Source organism: Molossus molossus, unplaced genomic scaffold, assembly GCF_014108415.1.
Source record: "Molossus molossus isolate mMolMol1 unplaced genomic scaffold, mMolMol1.p scaffold_m16_p_23, whole genome shotgun sequence".
Lineage (NCBI taxonomy): Eukaryota > Metazoa > Chordata > Mammalia > Chiroptera > Molossidae > Molossus > Molossus molossus.
In genome coordinates this window covers 1,902,767-1,928,019 of record NW_023425359.1, presented here as the reverse complement: position 1 = coordinate 1,928,019, position 25,253 = coordinate 1,902,767, and the positions used below count along the sequence as shown (strand labels likewise).

The 25,253-nt window shown below is 42.1% G+C and overlaps 1 protein-coding gene across 1 annotated transcript in view; it reads left to right on the top strand.

Moving 5' to 3' along the window:
* The window catches only part of LYST (lysosomal trafficking regulator), a 190,005-nt gene that overhangs the window by 144,437 nt on the left and 20,315 nt on the right, over positions 1-25,253 (top strand). The window contains exons 41-46 of the mRNA XM_036277375.1: positions 365-521; positions 3,974-4,114; positions 7,413-7,630; positions 14,328-14,558; positions 16,416-16,605; positions 18,571-18,707. Of these exons, the coding sequence (XP_036133268.1) occupies positions 365-521; positions 3,974-4,114; positions 7,413-7,630; positions 14,328-14,558; positions 16,416-16,605; positions 18,571-18,707 (1,074 nt within the window). The remainder of the gene's footprint in view (positions 1-364; positions 522-3,973; positions 4,115-7,412; positions 7,631-14,327; positions 14,559-16,415; positions 16,606-18,570; positions 18,708-25,253) is intronic.

The window sequence follows — 25,253 nt, the reverse complement described above, 5'->3', positions numbered from 1 at the left end:
ATTTCCGTTGCATTTCCATTGCTAAAGGAGCACTGCCCTAAAGAACACCTTCCCCCTGGAACCCTTCTGTCAGGACACGGATGTCCCTGGTAGTGGAAGCTGCTTGATCAGCTTAGATAGGAGGAGCCCTTAGCTGGGGCTGGAGCTGGGAGGGAGGTACAGACTGAGAGATGCCTCCAGGTGCTCAGGCATCAGAGGGGCACCCAAGAGGACACCCTCATACAGTCAGGGTGGCTGAGGTCCAAACACAAGGGGAAGGCAGCCATGGAGAACAACACAGGGCTGGTAGGGAAGAATGGTAAAGCCAAGCAGGGAGGCTTTTCTAGTGTTGCCATGAATTGTCTGGGTTCCCTGTGTCCGTCAGTACTTGGAGGAAGAGTACCGCAAAGGGGTCAGAGAGGACGACCCGCTGCCCCCCGTGCAGCCCTACCACTACGGCTCCCACTACTCCAACAGCGGCACGGTGCTGCACTTCCTGGTCAGGATGCCACCCTTCACCAGGATGTTCCTGGCCTACCAAGGTAAGGTTGTGTCAGAACTGACTCAAAAGCTGGTTGCTCAGCAGAGACAAAACTTGGCTGACTTACTGAGATTGTCTCGTGACCAGTCAAACCACGGCAAAGAATTCTATTTATTCCTTCCATAAAATTCTCTCCAAAACACCTGCAGCAGCCAAATAATCTTGCTAATGTCTCAAATTTTAGCTTCAAATTAAACACGTCTAAGTTTATAAAATGTAATTCACTTTAAAAATTAAGATGTAATTCACATACCATGAAATTGACCCCCTTTACCCTTTAAAAATGTGTGCAATCCACTTTTTAAAGATGTTCAACTTAATTATTTCAGATCACAGTTATCTTCGAACCCTAAAGGGGAATATGCTTTTGTAATTATAAATAACTCCTAAGTTAATAACAGGAGACCCACACTGCCACCTTCACCACAGTAACTTTCTAGCTAGTGTGACCCTCTCCTCAGTGTTTTAAGTGGCAACGTGCAGGCCTGAAGATGATTAGATAGAGGTGAATTGATCTGTGTGCAAACTGGGACACATTCGCCAGTCAGTTTCTAATGAGAACCATGGTGTTAGGTTGGTAATTGGTCTTTGTGGCACCCACAGCCCTTTGTAGAATCATTACCCATTCATTTACGTCTTTATATATTTTTACTCATATGCACCTTCATGGAGGAATGACTCTCCTTGGTCTATAAAAGGGCTTTCTTATGTCTGTCCCTCTGTAAGTACACAGCACAAATGTTCCACATCACCGCTGTTCAGATATTGGAAGATTGTTGCCCTGACCCTTTTCTGCTTCTCAGTGTTGTCTCCTCCCAGACTAATTATCCTTAGTTAATTTGACATCAAGTCAAGAGGCTCCTATATTCAAGGTTTTATCCCAGCTACTGCTAGGGACACACAAATAAACAGGACTGTTCTGTACTTAGCAAAGAGTCTTCAAAACCAGGTTTAATTCCTTCACCCTTCTCACCCAGCCCTAACCCCCACCCCCTGACAGCATCAGTCAGTTCTCTGAATCTATGTGTCTGAGCAGAGAAAACAGAAGAAGGACTCATGGACACAGACAACAGTATGGTGATTGCCAGAGGGAAGTGGAGTGGGGGTATAGACAAAGGTAAAAGGGGGAAATGGTGATGGAAGGAGACTTGACTTGGGGTGGTGAACACACAGTCCAATACATAGATGATGTATTGTAGAATTGTACACTTGAAACCTGAATAATTTTATTAAATGTAATCCCAATAAATTGAATATAATAAAATAAAATGTGCTTAAATTACAAAAATAATTAAAAACAAGCCATCTTTTTTGGCTCTGTTTTCTAAGCCTGTCACTATTCTAAGCTTTCTGAACATGTTTTGATTTGTGAATGCCCGTTTTAAAAAGTGGCAGTCAGCCCGGCCGGTGTGGCTCAGTGGTTGAGCGTCGACCCATGCACCAAGAAGAGGTCATTGGTTCGATTCCCAGTCAGGGCACATGCCCAGGTTGTGATCCCCGGTGGGGCGCACGCAGGAGGCAGCCAGTCGATATTCTCTCTCATCGATGTTTCTACCTCTCCCTTCCCCTCTCTAAAATCAATAAAGAAAAAAAAATATTTTTAAAAAAGTGGTAGTCAAAGGAAAAGAATTTTTCAGATATGGTTAAGACCACTCCCATATATAACAGAACCATTATGCCCTCCATTTCTCTTCATGTCATATGAACTCCCAAGCAATAAAAATGTCTTACTTATTTTTATACATGTTGCTGTTATGCTAGATTTTCTTTATTGTGTATTTAAAAGTGGTTTTTTAAAAAATCACAGGGACTACCTGAGTTCCCATTCTGTTTCAGCTGATTGGTTTAAAATGATTTTTGTTGGCTTTTGAATTTATTTCTAGACTTCTGGTTTAGTCCAGTTTCTCACCTTGGCACTGTAGTTATTTGAGCTATATCATTTGTTGCTGTGGGAACTGCATTGTAGGATGTTTAGCAGCATCCCTGGCCTCCACCCACCATGAGAACCAAAACAACAAATGTGCCCTGGGGGGCAAAAGTGTTACTGGTTACAAAACACTAGTTTAGTGCATGCATGTTCTAGATTATAGGAATTTGTGGTCTTACATTTTTAAATCAAGAAACTACAGAGAATTTTTTTTTAATCCTCACCCGAGGATGTTTTTCCATTGCTTTTTTAGATAGAGTGGGAGGGAGGGAGAGAGAAAAGCACTGATGTGAGAGAGACGCGTGGATTGGTTGCCTCCCAAACCCATGACCCTTTGTTACGCAGGCCGACGTTCTAACCGCTGAGCCAAACTGGCCCAGGCAAGAAACCACAGAGAATTAAAAAAGCCGAACAGACCCTCAGTGTCTTGTGTCTAGTCCCTGCGTTCTGTAAGGCCCACCCTGAATGCTGGGACTCCACCCTAGCCTCGCAGAATTGCCTTTAAGTTTTCTGCAATCCATTCAGGTTGATAACTTTTTTTCCTGAGTTAGTAAATATTTCTTTAAGTGACCCTCCTGCTTTCTAAGAAAAAGGAAATATCTGTAAACCTCATTTCTTCAAAGATTTTATTTAGTGGCCAGGCAGTGCTGACTGATTCGACAGACTAGATAAGAAAGTAAAATAGGAATGTGCTCAGCAGAGCGGCCTGGTGGCTCAGGCCTGGGGAAGAAATTAGCACATTTTGTTAATATCGGCCTTGCTGGATGCTGAGATTAGTCCCTGACAGTTCCAAATGAAAAATGTGTTCACACTTCAGCAGGTTTGGAGCAGCTTTAGATGGAACATGATTCCTAAGAAGCGACCACACTGCTGTTTGCAGGGGCTGCCTTGGGTGCACTTCCTATTCTCCACGTGCCCCTCGGCCAGGGAGTCTGATAGCTGATAATAGAAAGGCAGGTCAAAATTCAGTTCCTGATTATTAATAGTCTGCACCAGAAAAATGAGCAAAGGAGTGAGTTAGAACATCTAAAAAGCAATGTTCCCCTCTCCCCAAAAAAGAAGAAAAATTAGTCTTAACAATTAGAAGTAAGGAATAATTTTGCTTCCTGATGGGGAAGAAGCTATTTTATCCACTTGAACTTTAATTTTACTTCCTTATTATTCATTCATTCAATGAATAAACTGTTACTGTTCACCTAGTATGTGCTAGGTGGGGTGATACCCCAGGTCCCTGCTTTTATGGGAATTTTATTCTACTTGGGTAGACGGTCATCAATTAAACAAATGCTAGAAATTCATCTTGTTTTATATATTATGAAAACAATACAGATTTTAAATATTATAATATGGTCTCAAATTATATATAGAAATAGTTATTTTCAATAATAAGTAAATAGCCTCTTTTAAACTATGGATAAACAAAATGAACATCATTTTAATCTTTTTGAAGTAGCAAAAATAAATTATGACATCTTCAAATGGAATCAGGTCTTTGTGTCTTAATTATTATTTGTATTTCTTTATAGATCAAAGTTTTGACATTCCAGACAGAACCTTCCATTCCATGAACACAACCTGGCGTCTCTCATCTTTTGAATCCATGACCGACGTGAAAGAACTTATCCCAGAGTTTTTCTATCTTCCAGAGTTTTTAGTTAACCGAGAAGGTATAACAGTCAATCATTTCTAGTTTATATTTATGAGTGTGTGTACTTATTTTATAATTTCCCAAAAATAAAAGTAGCTCTTTTATTTTTTTTATTTATTTTTTTATCCTCATCTGAGGACATTTTTCCATTTTCTGTACAGATAGAGTGGGAGGGAGAGAGGAAGAGAGAGAGAGAGAGAAACATCGACGTGAAAGGGACACATCGAGTGGCTGCCACCCGCACGACCAACCAGGGCCGGGGACAAACTGCAACCGAAGTACGTGCCCTTAGCGGGAACCGAACCCGGGTCTCTCTGGACCGCAGGCCGATGCTCTAACCGCTGAGCCAAACCGGCCAGGGCAAAAATAGCTCTTTTAAATCCTAAAATTTGAGTCTATAAATAAGAGAAATACCTTTAGTAAGTAATTTTATTTCCAAGTGAGCATAAGGATTTTAAGTATTTTATAGGACCAAATATATCTGTAAAACTGTAACCTTAAACTATTAAAAGTATTTGTAGCCCTGGCCGGTTTGGCTCAGCAGTTAGAGCGCCGGCCCACGAACCACATGCCTTTGGTTCCTGCTAAGGGCATGTACCTCGGTTGCAGTTTGTCCCCGGCCCCTGTTGGGGTTGTGTGGGTGGCAGCCACTCGATGTGTCTCTCTCACATCGATGTTTCTCTCTCTCTCTTCCTCCCGCTCTATCTGAAGATAAATGAAAAAAAAAAAAAGTATTTGTAAACATGCATTTTAGTTTTGTTCCAGAAATTGCTTTATTTTTTTTCTAATTACAAAGGTTATAGTATGCTCATTTTTTAAAAAATGAGTCATGAGTTTATTGAGAACACAATGCAAACTAACCAAAATCTCAGTAATTTTATGAGGAATGATAAGAGTTATCAATAAAACACTATAACCAGAAATATCTGATAATGAAAAGGAACACTGGAGTATCAAATTAAATTTTGTGTGGCCAGTGACCAACAATCTTGGCCAATCCTACTTATTCTTTAATAGAAGGTCAGTTAACCCGTTGAGTTTTTTGGGTTGTTTTCTACATTACTTAATTTCATATTTTTATGTGACCTTTAGGAATATATGAAATTGAGAATTATATCTTTAGAGAAGTTAGTGTTGGGCAGATTACTAAAGAATTTCATTCTATACCTGCCGGCCTGTCTGGAGTTGTTTGGAGAATTATTAATAAATCCACACTCTGATTCTCTGGGGCTTGTTTCCTGGTGTTGCCCACATGACAAATGCCTCAGTGAAACCAGCAGTTTGGGTCCTGCCTGTAGCTTTCAGTCTGGGGCTCCTACTTAAACCTACTGCCTGTCCTCTCCATCATTTCTCATGCGTAAGTTCCAGTTTCTATGGCTGCATGACAAATAACCCCAACACTTAATGGCTCAGAACAACAATACATTTATTATCTCTCACAGTCTTTGCAGGTGAGAAACTCAGGAACAGCTCAGCCAGGTGGTTTTCTGGTTCGGCTCAGGGTTTCTCATGCAGTTGCATTCAGATTGACCAGAGCTCGAACAGCCAGGGGAGCAGAGCAGCGGGGGGCAAGCGGGCATCTCTCTCATGGAGCGCCACTGCTTCTCCATGTGGTCTCTCCACGTGGACTAGTGAAGGCTTCCTCACAGCATGGCGGCCTCAGATGGCCTACTTGGCAAGTCGTGTGCCAAAGGGGAGCTTCTGAGAGAGGTGAGCAGAATCCACACGGCCTTTTCCAGTCTAGCCATAGAGGTCACGCAGCATCATTTCCACTGCACTGGATGTGTTAGGGCACTCAGAATGCCTGCCCACATTCAAAAGGAAGGAGCGTGTACTTTGCCACTTGGTGTAAGTGTAGCAAGATTCTGGAAAGCGTGCAAAACAGCAAATGTTATTGCCATTTTTAGACAATACAGTTTGCTATAAATGTATATCATGTCACTCCAACAGCATTTCTATAGGTCTGTCATTGTGCCTCCAATCATTTCTGGGGGAAGAGTATCTACCTCTGTGCTGTGTCCCCAGAGCACCTGAAAGTTGAGAGTGGTGTGAATTTAAAGAGAGGTCCTGCCCTGGCCAGTTTGGCTCAGCGGTTAGAGCATCAGCCCGTGGACCAGAGAGTCCCGGGTTCGGTTCCCTCTAAGGGCACTTACCTCTGTTGCAGTTTGTCCTTGGCCCCAGTTGGGGTCATGTGGGTGGCAACCACTCCATGTGTCTCTCTCACATCGATGTTTCTCTCTCTTCCTCCCTCTCTCCCTCCTGCTCTATTTGAAGAAAAAAAAGAGAGGCCCTGCTGCTCAGCCCCTCCCAGCTCAGCCCTTAGATGCTCATGGTTAAACTAATAAATCCTGCTACATCTCTGGAGGCGACCACATAGAGTTCTAGGTGCTCAGCGGCCACTGTCTGCAGCACGATCCCACCCCTACCGGTGTCCTTTTTATATACACTGTGGTTTGTATTTTACATCATAGCATTTCAAAATACTTCCAGAATTAGTGAGGGTCCTCCTAACTCTTACAAGATCAACAAGTAAGCAGACAGCAACTTAATTTTATATGGAGTGCAACTTGCTTTTAAGAAGTCCTTTTTCATTTTTATTCTGTTATGATGTTCAGATGTTCTATTCATAAAAGGTAGCACACAAACATTTCTGCTTAAAGGTAGCGTTTCTTTTAGGACAGTTTTTTAAAATGATCACTTCTGAAACTTTTTACCAGGAGAGTAAAGAGACCGTTAGATAACCACTCCTTGACATCACAGGAGAGTCTCTTATTTGGTGTGTTGGATGATTTTGTCATCTGTCCACAGAATACTTAGTAGAAGTGAAGTCAGAGCACACCTGTGGACTTTCCCCAGGGTTTGCAGACTAAGACGTGCATTCTGGAAGTGTGTATGCTTTGCATTAGTTGGGTTTTTAAACTACACAATGCTAATGTTTACTACGTGTAAGGAGTCTTAAATATATTGTTAGCACCACTAATTCAGAAATGCTTATACAAGCCTTAGTTTAGTTTTAATCAAGGTGACAGTTGAATATGTATTTAAGCACTTACTGCATTTGGAGATTTGATTGCTGGATATTGGAATCAGTGAACAATGATTTTTCTGCTTTTTCTTCAATGTGATATAAAGTGACAGAAAGATGGAGTTGAAAGATCCAAGTCAGTAGAATAGAACTGACCCATATGTCCTCTTTGCTGCTCCTTTTCCTGGTTATAGTGTTCAACAGATACTTCTGTGAACGCTCAAGACCTGCTCAGTGGGTCAAATGAAGCATGCTTTGGGGGATAAACATTAATACTAGTCTTGTTTTCTAGGCTTTGATTTTGGTGTGCGTCAGAACGGTGAACGGGTTAATCATGTCAACCTCCCGCCGTGGGCACGTAACGACCCTCGTCTTTTTATCCTCATCCATCGACAGGCTCTGGAGTCTGACCACGTGTCCCAGAACATCTGTCAGTGGATTGACTTGGTGTTCGGGTACAAGCAAAAAGGGAAGGCTTCCGTGCATGCCATCAATGTCTTCCATCCTGCTGTAAGAGACTTTTAAGATAATCTGCATTTATATACAATAAGGTAGAACCTGAATGTTTAAAGGTTCGCTGGTTGCTTTAAAATACCTAAGTTATCAAAGAGAATTGGCAATAACACTATACTGTTGGCCAAGGTTTTTCAGGTTTTATATTTCTCCTCCTTAAAAAAGAATAAGATACTGGCTGTTGGTGTTTCCCAAGACCACCCTCAGGTCGGATAAGGATTTAGGGACTCAACAAATAGTTGGATTAACAACTAAGATTTATTACAGCGACAAATACAAAGCAGAATCAGACAAAAGAAAAGATGCCTGGGGCAGACTTCCAGGACTCTCCTCCCAAGGGGTGCAGTTTTGGCATGGGGGGGCCACTCTTGTCACTTAGGGAAAGGTGGGTATTTTTTGAAATCCATGTTCCCAGACCCAGTCAAGGGCCAACTTTGCAAACAGGCCTCTCCAAGGAGAGCAGCTCAGGCCTGTGAAGTCCTGTCTGCACACTGCCCTATGTACACATTCTGTTTTAAATGACATTATTTTTTCTTACTACAAAAACAGTATTTATGCCTTGTTAGAAAAATGTATAAGATACAGACTGCAAAAGGAAGAAATTTTAAAACCATGTTAATATCATACAGAGATAAATAGTAAAACCACCCTCTAGGCTTTTTTCTATATATAATTCCATTTATATAACATTGAAAACATATGATATGATATGATATTACATTGATACTACTTACTGTTCCCAAGTATGGAACTATGCTAATTTATGTTGAATATTCAGTTAGTATTTGTTTGCTATTAAAACTTATATTCCTGAGGTTCTTTCTGTACATCTTTATTTCCTTAAAATAAATTCCTAGAAGTAGAATTGTTACACTTTCACATAGGCTACCAAAAGCTTTTCTATTCAGGAAACATTTCTTTTGCTCACTCGGGGAATGGAAAGGTGTCTAAGACTCCAGCAGGGAGAGGGGAATGGAGTCCAGATGAGGCCTCTCCAAGGAGAAAGCTGTTTCCTGGCGCTGCCTACTGGCCACTCAAACGCAAGTACCACAGATTTATCCACCATTTGGCCTCTGTTTTCCTAACTTTACAATTAGCTGGTGGAATTAGATGCATCTTGCACTTCCTCTCTAATTGTGGTTTTCTGTGTAGATCCATCAGTGTCTATAACAAATACCGCTGAGTTGCACACCTAGAGCCTTCAGTAACATACTCTGTGTCTGGGCTTATCTAAGCCAGAATTGGTTTTAAAACTGTTTAGTCCATTTGGCTCAGTACTTATTTTAAATACTTCTAAAGTAATAGAAAATGAAATTCCTAAGAGACCTGAGGTCTTGTAGAATAAGAGGTTTCCTGATGACCCTAAGAGAAGATAAACGCTATAACAGTGAGTTCTGAAAGGTCTGGGACTAGCACAGCTTGATAGGTGAACTGTAATTTTATAATTAAGAGTAGTATAAAATAAAGGCAAGGCTTTAATTGCAGTTTTTGAAGTTCATTCATATTTGATCTAAAATGTTATTTTGAAAGCAATTAGGAATTTTGACATTAACCTCAGTATACTCTGTGCCTATAATCCTGTCCCATATTTTCAATTATAGTATAAACTTCACATTCAGAGTATCTGCATGCTGGTCCCTGACTGGTTTGGCTCAGCGGTTAGAGCATGGGCCCATGAACCAAAGGGTCTTGGGTTCAATTTCCAGTCAAGGGCATGTGCCTGGGTTGCAGGTTTGATCCCTGACCCCAGTCGGGGTTGTGCAGGAGGCAACCAATTCCTGTCTCTCTCTCTCTCACATCAATGTTTCTCTCTCTCTCTCCCCTCCCTTCCTCTCTATCTAAAAAAGCAATGGGTGAGGATTAACAGCAACAGCAAAAGTATCTGCACACTGAAATACACCACATAATTCTCATCTTCCTAAGGTTTTTTTTCACTAATTTTTTAGGACTTTAGAACTTTAAAAAGGACAATTTATGCCATTGTTCTGGGAATTATATTCAATTAATGGGGCAAAACAGTATAGTGATTAAGTGCACAGTCTCTGAATTCAGAATTGACTTCAAACCCTCACTTTGTTACTCTGATACTTGCTATGTGACCTTGGGCAAATAGCTCGACTTCTCTGTGCCTAAATGGACAGATTTGTAAAATGTGAACAATAATACCAACCTCATAAATAAGGAAGGAAATTCATATAGGATAATGTCTGCCATATAATTAAGTACAAGTTTATTTGAACTTTTAAAAGGAGGTAGAAATGCCTTTTTTTTAAAATTCATATTTATTGTTGAATGTATTACAGATGTCCCTCCTTGTTTTTCCCATTGACCACCTTCTCTCCAATCTCACCTCCCTCCTGCCTTCCCCACACTATTGTTAGTGTCTATTGACTAGTATATATGTATAGAAGTTCTTTGATTTACCTCATCCCGCCCTCCCTCCTCTCTTCCCTTTGAGGTTCATCAGTCTAACAACCAATTTGTACTTCTTAATTCCTTCATCTTTTTCACCCATCCCTCCAGCCCCCACTCATCTGGCAACAAACAGAAAGTTCTCTGTATCTATGAGTCTGTTTCTGTTCTGCTTGCTCATTTTGTTTGTAGATTCAGTTGTTGGTAGATATGTATTAACTGCCATTTTATTGTTCATATTTTTGTTCTTCTCCTTCAAGGAAACCCTTCAACATTTCATATAATACTGATTTGGTGGTGACGAACTCCTTTAGCTTTTTCTTGTCTGGGAAACTCTTCATATGTCCATTGATTCTAAATGACAGCTTTGCATGATAGAGTAATCTTGGTTGTAGGTCATTGCTTTTCATCACCTTGAATATCTCTTGCCACTCCTTTCTGGCCTGTAAAGTTGCTTTTGAGAAATCAGCTGACAGTCTTATGGGAGTTCCCTTGTAGGTAACTAACTGCTTTTCTCTTGCTGCTTTTAAGATTCTCTCTTCGTCTTTAACCTTTGACATTTTGATGATGATGTGTCTTGGTGTAGACCTGTTGGGGTTTATCTTGTTTTGGACTCTCTGTGCTTCCTGGACTTGTATGTCTGTTTCTTTCGCCAAGTTATGGAAGTCTTCTGTCATTATTTTTTCAAATAGGTTTTCAATTTCTTGCTCTCTCTCTTCTCCTTCTGGCACCCCTATGATGTGAATGTTGGCATGCTTGAAGTTGTCCCAGAGGCTCCTTACACTGACCCCATTTTTTTGGATTTTTTTTCTTTTTGCTGTTCTGATGGATGTTTTTTGCTTCCTTATATTCCAAATCAATGGTTTGCTTCTTGGCTTTCCCTGTAAATTATTCTTTATTTCAGTTAGTGCATCCTTTATTTCTGACTGGTCATTTTTTTGTTGATGTTCTCACTAAGTTCCTTGAGCAACCTTATAACCAGTGTTTTGAACTCTGCATTTGATTGATTGCTTATCTCCATTTTGTTTAGTTCTTTTCCTGGAGTTTTGTTCTTTTCTTTCATATGGAATATGTTTCTTTGTCTCCTCATTTTGGCTACTTCCCTGTGATGATGATGATGATGATGATGATGATGATGATTTTAATCCTCACCCAAGGACATTTTTCCATTTGTTGTTCAGATAGAATGGGAGGGAGAGAGAGGAAGAGAGAGAGAGAGAGAGAGAGAGAGAGAGAGAAAGAAAGAGAGAAACATCGATGTGAAAGAGACACATCGAGTGGCTTCCACCCTCACGACCAACCAGGACCGGGGACAAACTGCAACCCAGGTACACGCCCTTAGTGGGAACTGAACCTGGGTCTCTCTGGACCTCAGGCCAACGCTTTAACCGCTGAGCCAAACCGACCAAGGCTTCCCTGTGATTATTTCTATGCATTAGGTAGAGTTGCTATGTCTCCTAGGCTTCGTAGGGTGGCCTATTGCTGTAGGTGTCCTGTAGGATCCAGTGGCACAGCCTCCCTGATCACCCCAGCTGGGCCTTCGAGGTGAACCCTTTGTGTGGACTGTACACCCTTCTGTTGTAATTGAGTCTTGAGTGCTGTTGGCATGTCAGTGGGAGGGATTTACTCAGACTGGTCAGCTGAAAGGTCTGGCTATGCCCACTGACCACTGGCTTTTGACTGCCTTGGAGGATCAGCTGTGCAGGGGCCCACCACACAGAGCAAAACTTCATCAGGGCTCTGGTACCCACTGAGTCCATTCATTGAGTGTGTCACTTATGGGAGTGGTTGAGTGGTGGTTCAATGTGGTCTGAAGCTGTCCACTGGGTGTGCTGGCGCTGGGGCAAGGTCAGCCACTGCCTGTGTTCTCTGCAGGGCCACCCAGCATGAGCTACAAAGTGATGGCTGCTTCTTGTGCTGGGCTTGGAGGTGCCCAGGCAAAGCCAAACTGTGCACCAAGGCTGGCTGCTTCTAGTGCCAGGCCTGGGGCTACTTAACGAGAGGTATGGGGCTCACTGAGACCAGATGCTGCTTGTTTGAGAGATTTTAGGAAACTCTGAAGCAGGATCCAAGACACGCCAATCCTATGGTAAAGCCTTTGGAGACAGCTTGGGTGGGCCCCAAAGTTGGGTGGGGCGGGGCCTCAGGGAATCACCAGGGTGGTGCAAACAGTGTGAGCCAGGTTGCTAGAGTCCCAGATAACAGTGGCTGGCCATGGCCACTGTCTGCTGGCCCCTTGGGGAGGGGCTCACCAAAGGAACAACGACCTCTACCATCACATCTGTCTGAGAGAAAGCTGCCTCTCCAGCTCTCTCCTGATGCCAAACTCAGTTCTTTCTGTATATCTCTGGTGCCTTTCAAGCTGCCTCCCCTCTGAGCTTAGAGGGAGCAAGTCCGAGTAAGTCTGTGTGCTAGAAATGCATCCGTTCATTCTTCACTAATCTGTGGGAGCACTTAGCAACTGATGCCACAGAATATGAAGAACCACTGTTTTAAGATCAACAAAGAAGAGTTCTGTATAGAGGGTGATTCCAATCATGATATGAATTTTTTAGTGTATTATGTCAGGCGGCCATGAAGAATGAGCCTGCTCAGATAAGCGTTTATAACAATTATTTGACTAGGAATAGTACTGGGAGGGAAGGGTGCTGGAGTTTATTTAATTTCTGAAGCATGTTTGAGGTTTCATTTCGGTACATATAGAAACATTTTATCTAAATATGTAAGTGAAACTTGCTATGACTGACTCAGTGCTAAAGATAAGTTGGACAAGTGGGTTTGCACAGCACATGACAGACCTGTCCCTAGCTGCTGCCCACCAGCTTTGGAAGTTAAGAGGTCGCTGCCCGCCGCCTTCTGACAGCACTGCGGAGAAAGCGCTCTGACCCCTCCACACTGAAGACTTTGGAATTTGCACTTTGCTGTTTCAGATTCTCTTACAATGTTCGTGAGAACCTAAATAACACTCTCTTGAACCTACCAATAATGTCTGTTAGTTTCATTTTTGCGTTTCCCTATATATCACTTAGGACAAATGACTTTTTCAATAATTTAGTATTAGACATGAAGTCTTGTATGCTATTCTCTGGTCTTAAAGTAAAGATCAGTTTATAAACATACCTGATCAGCATCAATCAGGATTCAGTATTTTCGCTCATCTCTTCAGAAACATTGATACTTTTTCCCCCCATTGACCTCCTCCTTCTGACTCCATCTTCTTCCTGCTTTCCCAAAACTATTGTATATGTCCATTGGTTACGCATATATGCATATTAGTTCTTTGGTTTATCTCTCCCCAACAGAAACATTGATTTCTTTTCTTTTTTTTTAATCTTTATTGTTGAATGTAGAATGTATTACAGATGTTCCACATTTTTTCCCCCATTGACTCCCTCCTCCCCACTCCCGCCTCCCTCCCACTTTTTCCCACACTATTGTCTGTGTCCACTGGTTATGCATATAAGTTCTTTGGTTTATTTCTTCCCACCCACCCCCAGCCCCTTTCCCTTTGAGGTTTGTCAGTTTAGCAACCAATTTGTACTTCTTAATCCCTTCACCTTTTTCACCCATTCCCCCAACCCCCCTCCCAACTGGCAACCAACAAAATGTTCTCTGTATCTATGACAATGTTTCTGTTCTGCTTGTTCATTTTGTTTGTAGATTCCATTGTTGATAGATATGTATTCATTGCCATTTTGTTTGTTCATATATTTTATCTTTTTCTTCAAAAAGACCCTTCATCATTTCATATAATAACGGTTTAGTGGTGATGAACTCCTTTAACTTTTTCTTGTCTGGGAAAGTCTTTATATGGCCATCGATTCTAAATGACAGCTTTGCAGGATAGAGTAATCTTGGTTGTAGGTTCTTGCTTTCCATCACTCTGAATATTTCTTGCCACTCCCTTCTGGCCTGCAAAGTTTCTTTTGAGAAATCAGCTGACAGCCTTATGGGAACTCCCTTGTAGGTAACTAGCTGCCTTTCTCTTGCTGCTTTTAAGATTCTCTGTTTGTCTTGAACCTTTTGCATTTTGATGATGATGTGTCTTGGAGTGGGCCTCTTGGGGTTCCTCTTGTTTGGGACTCTCTGTGCTTCCTGGACTTGTATGTCTGAGAAACATCGATTTCTAATCTCAGCGAGGCCATTAATGATTATGAACCTGATCAAAAGGATTTCAGAGTCATTTCCATTTGAAACAGTAAATTTGTTGTTTCCCCTTTGGTGTTTTTGCTGATCTTACTTTATACAAACCTCTGGTTCTCTTTCATCCTTCACCTTTCAGACATATTTTGGAATGGATGTCTCTGCAGTTGAAGATCCAGTTCAGAGACGAGCTCTGGAAACCATGATCAAAACCTACGGCCAGACCCCTCGTCAGCTGTTTCAGTCAGCCCACGTGAGCAGACCTGGTTCCAAGCTCAGCCTTGAAGGAGAGCTTCCTGCGGCCGTGGGGCTGTTGGTGCAGTTCGCTTTCAGAGAAACCCGAGAGCAGGTCAAGGAAATTACCTATCCGGTATGTCATTTGGAGTGCAACAGAATTCAGCAAAATCGATTCACCTCCTGAGAAGTCAGGCCCTGACACAGGCTCTAGGGTCCCCAAGTGAACAGCATGGTCCCAGCCTGAGGTGTGTGCCTGCCAGTGAACACACGCAGCTGCCGGCGATGTTCTGTGTGCAGCAGATGCTGGGTTAGTGATGTGTAGAGAATGCTCCTGGGAGGTCATGTCAGAGGTATCTCCGAGGGTGACCACCAGGGAAAGCCTCCTAAGGCAGTGACATTGACAGGAGTTTGCAAAGAGACGAGAGGCACCGTCCAGGACTAGAGACAGTTTGTGTGAAGGTTCTGGTTTCCAGTTAACAGAAACCTTACATATTCTTTGGCCTTCCCAGATTGTATTGATAAAAAGTATTGATTCTTAAAATAGGAAGTAGGTATCATTTTTATTTGAAATAGAAAAATAAAGCAAGAAAACCTTAAAAATAAAATAAATTCTAATCCTCCACTAAATTCTTCATTATAAAAGCAGCATCAGATGGGAGGCCGTGGATGTAAAGTGCCACAGAGGTTTGCCAAAGGGCATCGCAGAAAATGAAAAGAGAGAAGTCGAAAAGGACCTCAGAGTAAAACAGCAGTGCATCTCAGCTGTGATCTATTTTAAAACGGTTTCCACAGACTTTGTTTTAACCATCGTTTCTTAATGTCATTTAAATACACTAAATGTAGCTCTAGCCGGTTTGGCTCAACAGTTAGAGCATGGGCCAGCGGACCAGAGAGTCCCGGGTTCAGTTCCTGTGAAGGGCACATACCTTGGTTGCAGTTTGTCCCCAGCCCCATGGGGTTGTGTGGATGGCAGCCAGTTGATGTGTATCTCTCACATCGATGTTTCTCTCTTTCTTCCTCCCTCTCTCCTTCCCGCTCTATCTGAAGATAAATGCAGAAATGTCCTCTGGTGAGGATAAAAAAAATATATATATATATACTAAATATAGAACACAAAAAGCGCACTAAATGTAAATTCGTTATGCTCAAAGCTCACATATATCTAATTTGCATGTTAAATGCAAACACAACAGTAAAATTCACATTTGAAATATCAGGACAAATGATGCTCTTTTGCTAACACCAATATTGTGTTTCATAGTTGAGAGCTGTAGTTTATGTTTTGTGTTTACTTTTCAGTTTAACTCAGAAGATTTTGAAGCCTTACAAATAATTTTAGTCCTTGTCATTGCCAAGGTTATTCTTTTAAGCTACAACCTATCATTTAGTACATCCCTGAAAAGAAATGCCATGTAATTGACTAGTATACATATTGCTGATTACCTGTTTTAAGTTGGTGTATATAAAGGCTCCAAGCAATATTTTTGCTTGCAGTGGGAATGTGGTCCCAACATGCCTCACTCCCACCATAAGACCTTCACACAGACTGCCCCCTCTACGGGGAATGACCTGTCCTCAGATACAGCCTCAGTTTGCTCCCTCACTTTAATTTGGGTCTCTGCTCAGACGTCACCTCCTTAGAGAGTCTTCCCTGACCACCACATGTGAAGTAGCAGCCCCGTCATCCTCAGCTCTCGTCACATCTGTTTTTCTTCACAGCACTTTCAACACCCAACATATATGTCGGCCCTGTCTCACTAGAATGCAACTCCACAGGGATGGGGCTTGGTCTTCATCACTGTCTGGCCACAAGGAACACACGTTTCTGTGTGCTAATCATGGGGGAAGTAAAAAAGTATAAACGAGTTCTTACCCACAGTAGGCTTATAATCAGGTTGCTTTCTCTTACTTTGTTTAGAATTTAAATTAGAAGTAATTCTATATTTACCACCTTTTTTAAAAAACATACTTTTTACTTCTTTGGTTTCAGAGTCCTTTGTCGTGGATAAAAGGCTTGAAGTGGGGGGAGTACGTGGGTTCCCCAAGTGCTGCGGTGCCTGTGGTCTGCTTCAGCCAGCCCCACGGAGAAAGGCTGGGTTCCCTCCAGGCTCTGCCCACCAGAGCAATTTGTGGTTTGTCCCAAAATTTCTGTCTTCTGATGACATACAGCAAAGAACAAGGTAAAATAAATGAAAATCAATCCACTATCTTTCATGAGATTTGTGTTCCCAGATCATGCATGCTGCTACTTTGTTTCATTGCTTAAGTTTTCTGAGTCCTTGGTGAAAACTGCTCAAATCTGTGGTTATTTAGTACAAAATAGGAACTAAAACATACTACATTTAAAAAGTGGGAGTGAAATGCAGTGCCACTGGGAGTGAGAGGAGGAGTTTACGGGGACAGGAACACATGGTTCTGCAAGGTGGGAACACTGCCCGCTGATGATTGGGTGGAAACGTTCCCTTCGAGGCTCTGGAACCCTGAAATAGACAGACTTCACTTGACTAGCAAATTTAGTCCTCAGAAGATACAGTCTTCACCGTCAAATAAACAAAACAGAGGAAGGAAGTCATGAGAGCCTTGACAATGGGTTTTAAAAACACATATACCTGGAAAGCAACCCTTTCTCACTGTCTAGGCACCAGCACTAAAAGCAACTTGGAAGTGTGTGCCCTGGAGGTCCTCTTCACATTCCTGAGTGTCACCTAGACTCTGGGAAACTAGGGACATTAGCCATTCAAGTCATTCCTCAGCCCTTCCAAATTAGCCACTTCACTAAGTGCAAGAGAACGCACCCTACTTACAAGGCTTGGGCTTTGGGCACTTATGAATGGCAAAGGGCATTTATCCGTTCAGACCAGCTGTATGCAGGTTTGCCTGGACGCCAGTGCGTGGACTGGATTGGATGCCTGAAGTCCCACTTCAGCATTTAATGTTGTGTTTGCATCACCTTGTCTGGGCCCACAGCCTCCACCGCAGATAGCCCTGCAACACGAGGGTGCTGGGACCCCTGCTGGACATCCATCACTTAAATGAAATGTTTAGACCAGCTGGGCCACAGCTCTTTCAGACTTACTCTGTATATGTGATGATATGCCTCAGAATTGCCTGAGGTGTTTTTTTCAAAATATATTTGTTTGGATCCCATTTGAAACATGCTGCATCAGAATCTCTGGGGCTTGAGTCCAAGCCTATGCGTGCTGAAAAAGCAGTTTTTTAGCAAACTCCTATTTACGATCCACAGTTCTAACAGGTAAAGGAGAAGTTTATTTTTCTTGAAAGAAAAAGATGGTACATCTTGTATTACTGGAATGAGAAACTGGGAACAGGTATTAAATATGCTCGATTCTGGTAGAAGGTAAGAGGTCCTGAGACCCATAGATGTGGTCCCTTTCCCTGAAGCTTATACTTAGAGGAGCTTACATGTAATGAATGTTTCCCACTTCCTTTATTACAGAACTGATGTCAACATTTGGTGTTGTACTTAACAAAGCAAAAAGAAATCTGTGAATTACATTTTCAGTGTACTGTTGATTCATGTACAAATGTGTGTTTTATTCCTTTCTATGCTGGGCATTTTGCTGGGCACTGGAGTAGAGGAAGCACGTTCTCTCCCCTAAGGACCCCGAAGCACTGCCCGCCTCAGGGGCAGTGTCGGCTGTAGCACTCATGCTGCCGTAGCTACATTCGGCGTGGATTACGAGTAGTACATGAAAATGTCCACATCTTTATCTCGAAGGATACAAAACTAAGTTGTGCAGAAAGATGGCAAGAAGGAGAGAAGAGCCTCGCTAACTGCAGGTCCTCGTGGTTGGCGGGGCTGCCGTCCCTTCCCGGGGCAGCGCTGCCTCTACAGGGTTATCTGGGGAGTTATCCAAACAGCATCTGGTTCATATGGATTTTCTAAGATAAATTGTTGCAGAACATGAATAGAGTGAGCTTGACTGTTAATGTCTCATAAAAAAATTTTTAGCATGAATGAAAAAAATCCCATTAATATTAAAGGAATAAAACTAACATCAATCGGTTCATCTTTGGATATAAAAATGATTTCGCTTTGGAATACTGTTCTGTGATGCACACCTCAGCCGTCCCCTGCCTGGGGTGGGGGCGGCAGTCTGACCCTCTCCCTTCCCTCTCCTGAGGCGTGAGGAGCATGAACAGCACAGACATCCAGTGGTCCGCCATCCTGAGCTGGGGCTATGCCGACAACATTTTAAGGTTGAAGAGTAAACAAAGCGAGCCTCCAATAAACTTTATACAAAGTTCACAACAGTATCAGGTAAACTTTTTTACACACTACTTTGTAATAATAATTAAATATAATGTTTTAAATAGGAATCAGACTGATAGCAGCCAATCTTTAAGATCTGGTGAATCGTCCAATCAAGAAGCTGGTGATGCTGGGCATGTGCCTTGTCTGCAGTGCTTACAGATGTCCTGACAGCCGCTCTTCTGCCTGTGTCCTCAAAGTTCTCAACCCCATGTCTCGTTGAGACAGTATAATAACCTAGGCCGTCAGCCAATGGCACAGTGTTTGAACAAAATCAGCATTGCTTTCTTCTCAGTGTTCACCGGCCTTCTGCCACTATGTCATTGTCGGTACCTGGATTTCCTGAATGGACCAGGTACTTGGGCAGCAGGATGCGGCAGAAGGAGCATTGGGTCTAACTGAAGCCCTGTGATATGAGTTAGTGTCCTGGCCTTGTTCTGTGTTGCCTTTGTCAAGTAACTTCATCTGCCCCAACTTGCATTTCTTTCTTCCTCTTTAAAGCTGGGATGATGTATTCCCCCCTTGGGTCTCATAAAGCTTTTGTAAAAATGTTTCCAACATTTGTAAAAGTTACTTTGTAAGCTATAGAACTATAGTGTGTGTGTGTGTGTGTGTGTGTGTGTGTGTGTGTGTGTTGAACCTTCTTTCTTTGACCCTTTCCATGGGAAGTTCTTTTATTGTTTCCAGACCATTGTCTACAAAACAGCCACTACCTGTTCATGTGTCTAACAATTACCTCCATTCCCTGAGCGCTCTGAAATGGAGTGAGCTACTTTTGTAGAGTCTGGGACAGTGAAAGAAGGAGAGCAGTGACTTGTTTACTTAGCCCTTAATATACCTGAAAAAAAATGCCATCGCCTTTTGTTATCTCGCTTACCGATAGATCAGTGAAAAACAAGTTTATTCAAATTTGTAATAAGAATTTAAGCATTACAAAATTATTTCTATCATATAAAGTTTGTACACAAACATTATTAAAGATGAAAGAATATTCTCATTAGTCCTTTTAGCAAAACGGGATGGTCCAGACTCCCTTAGTAAAATACTGTGTGATAGTCTGGCCGGTGTGGCTCAGTGGTTGAGCGTCGACCTATGTACTAAGAGGTCGTCAGTTCGATTCTTGGTCAGGACACATGCCCAGGTTGTGGGCCCAACCCCCAGTGGGGGGCATGCAGGAGGCAGCCAGTCGGTGTTCTCTTTCATCGATGTTTCTGTCTCTCTCTCCCTCTCCCTTCCTCTCTCTCTCTCAAATTAATAAAGGGGAGGGGGGATTCTAAGAGAGGGCAAGTGTTCTGAGGAACACTGAGGGCAGGGGGGCTTCCTCCACTGAATCAGGAGAGTACACAGGGAAAATGTGAGGCACGCAGGAAGAGGATGCAGTCTATGGTTGATGACCTCTGTCTTCTCAATGAAGTGTGAGGGTCTTGCCAGCGGTGGGAGAAGGGAGGGGCAGCTGGGAGCAGAGCAGCTGGGGACCTGCCACTGGAGTTATCTAGTGACCAGAGGAAGACTTCTCACTTTGAATAGGGCCTCAGTGATTAAGACTGAAGGGATTATAACCCCAAAGGAATAATCCCAGACTTCTGTCTCCACCTTTATCTTCCCTTCTCCTGTTTAACTATCTTTAGAACTGTTAGAAGCAATACCTCCATTAATATGTACCATATCCCCACCAATAACAGAAGAAAATAAAAGTGAAAATCAAATAAATATGTAGAACACACACACATACACAACACACATGCACATACACACAATTTGGATATAGGGGATCTTGTTTGCATTTCTGAGGAACAAAGTGTTGTAACCCAGGAGATCGACCACACTCAGACTCCATTTTTCAGTTTTTGGGGATGTTTTATTACCTGCGCAGGGACTGCAGCCAACCTACACAGAGGAGAACTGCAGCCCCGAGCTCAGGGGGAGGGTTGCTTATATAGGGCAGGGGTCATTCAAGAGTTTAGCAGAGCAAGCAAGCTGCTTGTACAGAAGCGGAGGCAGTTAGCGATAAGCAGGAGGGAACGGAGGGGGGAGGGAGCTGGGGCGAAAGGGAACTGGGTAAACTGGGTCAGCATACATCTGTCCTGCTATTCATTCCATTATCCAAAGTTTAAAAACTAACAAATTCGAGACAGATATCAGCGGTCAGTCAGGTGCAATACACACATGTTGAACAGTAACAGTTTTATGGGGTAAAGGGAGCTTCAGTTTCTCCCTATCAGTTTCTTTACAGAGTATGCAGGACACTCTGGCCTTGGGGCCGTTTCTGTCCTCCCTTTTCTTGAAGGATGTTGCTTTTCAAATTCCCAGTGAAGGTCAAACTCTAGTTAATTTTTATGGGGCTAAAGCCCTCTATAACATTCCCCATTGTTCATCTTGCTGTCTCTGAGGTTGTTAATTAGGGCAGCTTAAAGACAAGTTGGATTCTAAGGACAGTGAGCTACAACATTCCCCCCTTTTTCTTGATAGTGGATCAAACCATTGATCCACAATTGTCATGGGGAGACAATCTCTAGTTGGATTGTGCTAAGACCCTAAGTTTTACTGATTAGACTCTCTCTCTGATGAAGGCTAGGAGTCTATTAAATTTGGATGGGTTTACAAGTTATTCCGATTAATAATAACAGTAGGGGCCCTGCTATAGCTGAAATCAGGGATGTTAGCTATGGTGACTAATTAAATAAGTTTTCATATTAATTATGGGAGACCTGTTCTCCTTCTCTTAGTTTCTTTGTCTTAGAATTTGGATGCTCTGTCTGATTATACCTGAATGGTTGGCATAGAAATAGCAGGTTTCACCTAAGGCTGCATATAGACCCTCTTCTGGTTGACATTTCTTAAAGATTTTTTTTTTAAATGTTTTATTTCTAAGTACCCAGTTCTACTGGGGTCTAGATCTATAAAGATTCCCCTGTACAGTTATAATTAGAAAAATTAGAGTCCCGATAAACGTAAGAGTCTCATTTTAAGGGATCTGGAGAGGTCTGCACCGTTCATTCTGCTTTTTCTGCCTTCAACCAGGAATGATGCAGCTAGACCGGGATGCCGTTGACCTTGATAGCCGTTGGTGAAGGCAGGATGACAGTGTGTGGTCCCTTCCAGGCCAGAGTTAGTCCTTGGATGGTGAATTTTTTATTTGCATCGAGTCCCTGGCTGGAAAGGGTGCACAGAGTCTGAGGTGGGCACAGGCAGGGCATCGCAGATGTGTTTATGGATGGCCTTCTGGGCAGACTGCAGGGCCTGTAAGAATTGTAAGAGGGCGAGGGGAGCAGAGTGGTCCAGTTTTCACCGGTTTCTAAAGTAAATTTGGTTAAGGTTTCCTTTAAGGTCCTGTTCATGCGCTTTACCTGCCTGGAACTCTGTGGGCAGTAAGCACAATGGAGCTTCTAATTTATATTTAATCCCTTAGAGATATCCTGTGATATCTTTGCTATCAAGGCGGGGTCATTGTCTGATCTAAGGGTTAGGAGTAGCCTAAACCTGTTACTCCCTTTATTGCATCCTAGACTATTATAATATTAGTAGGGGCAAGTTCTCCCCTCTCAGTGTCTTATCTTCTTCCCTTCCTGAGTAATCCTCTATTGTCCTGTCTTCCTGTAATATGTATGCCCCTCTCTTTCTTCTTCCTATCTTTTTATTTTTCTGCATAATCCTTCTTCAACTTACATAGACTCTCTGCGACTTTTCTAGTCCCTCCCCTGACATGAACCTGAGAGCTTGCTCAATCTATCTGCTGTCTGCATATCCCCTAGCCTTTTTCTTTTCCTCCCTATTTAGACCTATATATTCCTGCTTTCTTCTATCTTTTCCTTTTCCCTGTGACCTTATTGGACATTATCTGCATCCCAGGAGTTCAGTAAGCTTGGTGTAACCTAAGAGGGTAGGCTGGTGCAGCTGGTTGACTAAAGTTCGACCTAGAGCCTCTGGGACCAACAATCTCCCAGCAGGCAGTGTCTATTAGTTGTTGATTTTCTTTATGACTTGTTTCTGCTCAGTTAAGTCATTTTCTGACCCAGTGTAAGTAGGAGTCAGAGGTGAACTTGGGTTTGGTGTGGTAACTGATATCTGGAGAGGTCCCCACTAGTTTTAGGGCCACATGTTGATCTTCCTTATTTGCAGCATGGTTTCCCCTTGTCTCATCAGAGAGCCTGGATTAGGGCTCTGAGTTCAGCCCATCGGGCTGAAGTTCCCCTACTTAATGACATGGTCCAGAGTTACTACTGTTGCCCCGGCATACCTGATATCTTCCTGGACATAGTTGCTCCCGTCTATGAGCAATACCTCATCTGATGATGGCAGTGGGTCATCCCTGAGGTCTGGGCGGCCGTCTGCAGTGTCAATTGCCTCCAGGCCGTCCTGCAGAGGTTATTCCGGGTCATCATCTGGAGGCAGGCTGGCAGGATTGATGGCCAACGTCTTGTGGAACTTGATGCGGGGTCTGGCTTGGAGTGGCTGTGGCCAGCAATTAAATGATCTCTGGAGGAGATCACGTCCGAGTAGGGGGTATGGGCACTCCGGCAGGAACAGAAACAAATGAGTTACAGTATTTTCCCAAGGTCTATAGTCCTCTTTGAAGTCCAGGGGTAGGTTAGGGCCCCATTGGCTCGGTCAAGACTGAGTCTGCTGCACCAGTGTCTATTAGGAAACTAACTAGTTTATCCCCTATTATTTAGTATTATTCTGGGTTTCAGAGGGCTCAGTTGGAAGGAGCCCTAGCCCTGTCATTTTCCTAAATTAAGTACAGCATTTTATTTTGTTTTTCTATACATGACTTTGTCTTTGTCTTTTCTATTCCTAATTGGGACCTAGGCCTGTGGTCCTCACCCTTCCTTATATTTCCCTTCCTAGGGTGACCCTATTCTATGTGCCCTGTTTCTCTTAAGGCTGCTATTACTACCTTTGTTAATTCAGCCAATTGGGCCAATAGGCCTAACGGGGGAACACGGTGAAAAGTGTTCTAAGGAAGCCCTTCCCCCGACAGTATTTGGGTCCTACCGTGGGCAGAGGAATGGGAACATTTCCTCTGACCCCAGGTTTACAAAAGGACACAGGAAAGGGGAGCAATGTCTTAACATTGTTTACATGGGGCAGAGTGTTTTTTAACTCTCGAAGAGAATTTCGTATCCATGCCTGGGATCCCTGAAGTTCAGAGAAGCCTGTTGGAAATTAGTTGCCGTCAAACCCGCTGTGGACGAGCAGCCCGGGCTGGCATTTCAATGGTTAAACAGTTTGCCCGTGAGAATATTATTAAGCCTTGCAGAGAGGCATTCAGACCTCATCATAAAGAAGCTAGTATATCTGAACACATCTATATCTATTCAGACATTGGGTCCCCCTATACACAGGGGACACAGCAACTGAGGCTCTGAGAGAAGCCTGCCCTGCCGACAAGGCAGGGGAAAGCGGCAAAGAATCATCATCTTTTTTTCCTTTATGTCAATTTTTATTTTTCATCATTCATAAATCTTTAATTTTTATTATTTTTATAATTAATTAATTTTTTCTTTTCATAAAGCCCTTCTCAGGTGGAGACCCAAGTACATTAGAGATATTATTTTATTCATGCTATAGTAACTATAGCTCAGATTTATTTATTTATTTATATGTGAGTACATTATCGTACCATGAAAGAAAAAACTTTTTTAGTTAAACTAAAAAGAGCCTGATCTTTAGGCCTCTGGGGCTCAATTATGCTCTTTCTTTAAATAATTCAAGCATGACTTTACAAAATATATTATAAGCCCCTTTAAAGTGAGGACTGTTTGCATAACCCACAGCATTAGTAGAGACCCCCGTATAAGAGGCATCTGTGCATCTGCTAAGTGAACAAATAATCACTCTTAGTAGTGTGTATGCTCTTGCATTTGGAATGTGTTGTCCTCTTATTTATATTTCAGTGAGGAAACAGACTGTGTTAAGCCATCTGCACTGATTTGATTTCCTTTTATAAGGAGAGAACATAAATCTTTGAGGAATTCCAGGTCTTATTGGAATGACTCAAAACTAATTCCAGGTCAAGAAAAAGTTTCTTAAAATTCGAATCCTGGAAAGTTGTCAAACATATTTGACCAAAAGATTATATAATATTATATATATAATTAAATAGTATTCAATTATTTATTTAAAGTGACAATGACAAATGTTAAACATAAACATAGGTCAGTGAAACTTCAGTTCTTATGATTTAAAAATGGCTCTTTAAGGAATCAAGTACTTGATTAACATAACATAAAACCATTTCAATAACATATATATAACTTTTGCTTTCCAGGCAAATATTGGGAAAAAAAATGTTTTCCCCTTTTAACAGGCTGAAAAAGAACCAAATAAATTCTATATTAATTTATTTTATTTATAATTTCTTTCTAAGATTTCTCTTAACAAATCTTTTAACTTTTATAAACCTTTTTATCTAGTCAGAAATAACCAGTTTTAGAACAATTTTAAATATATATATATTTCTATATCTTATATTTTCCTTTATTAAAATTATATAATTTCTTTTTTTTTTAACAAGTACAAGTAATTAACATTCCTCTGATTAGCAAATATATT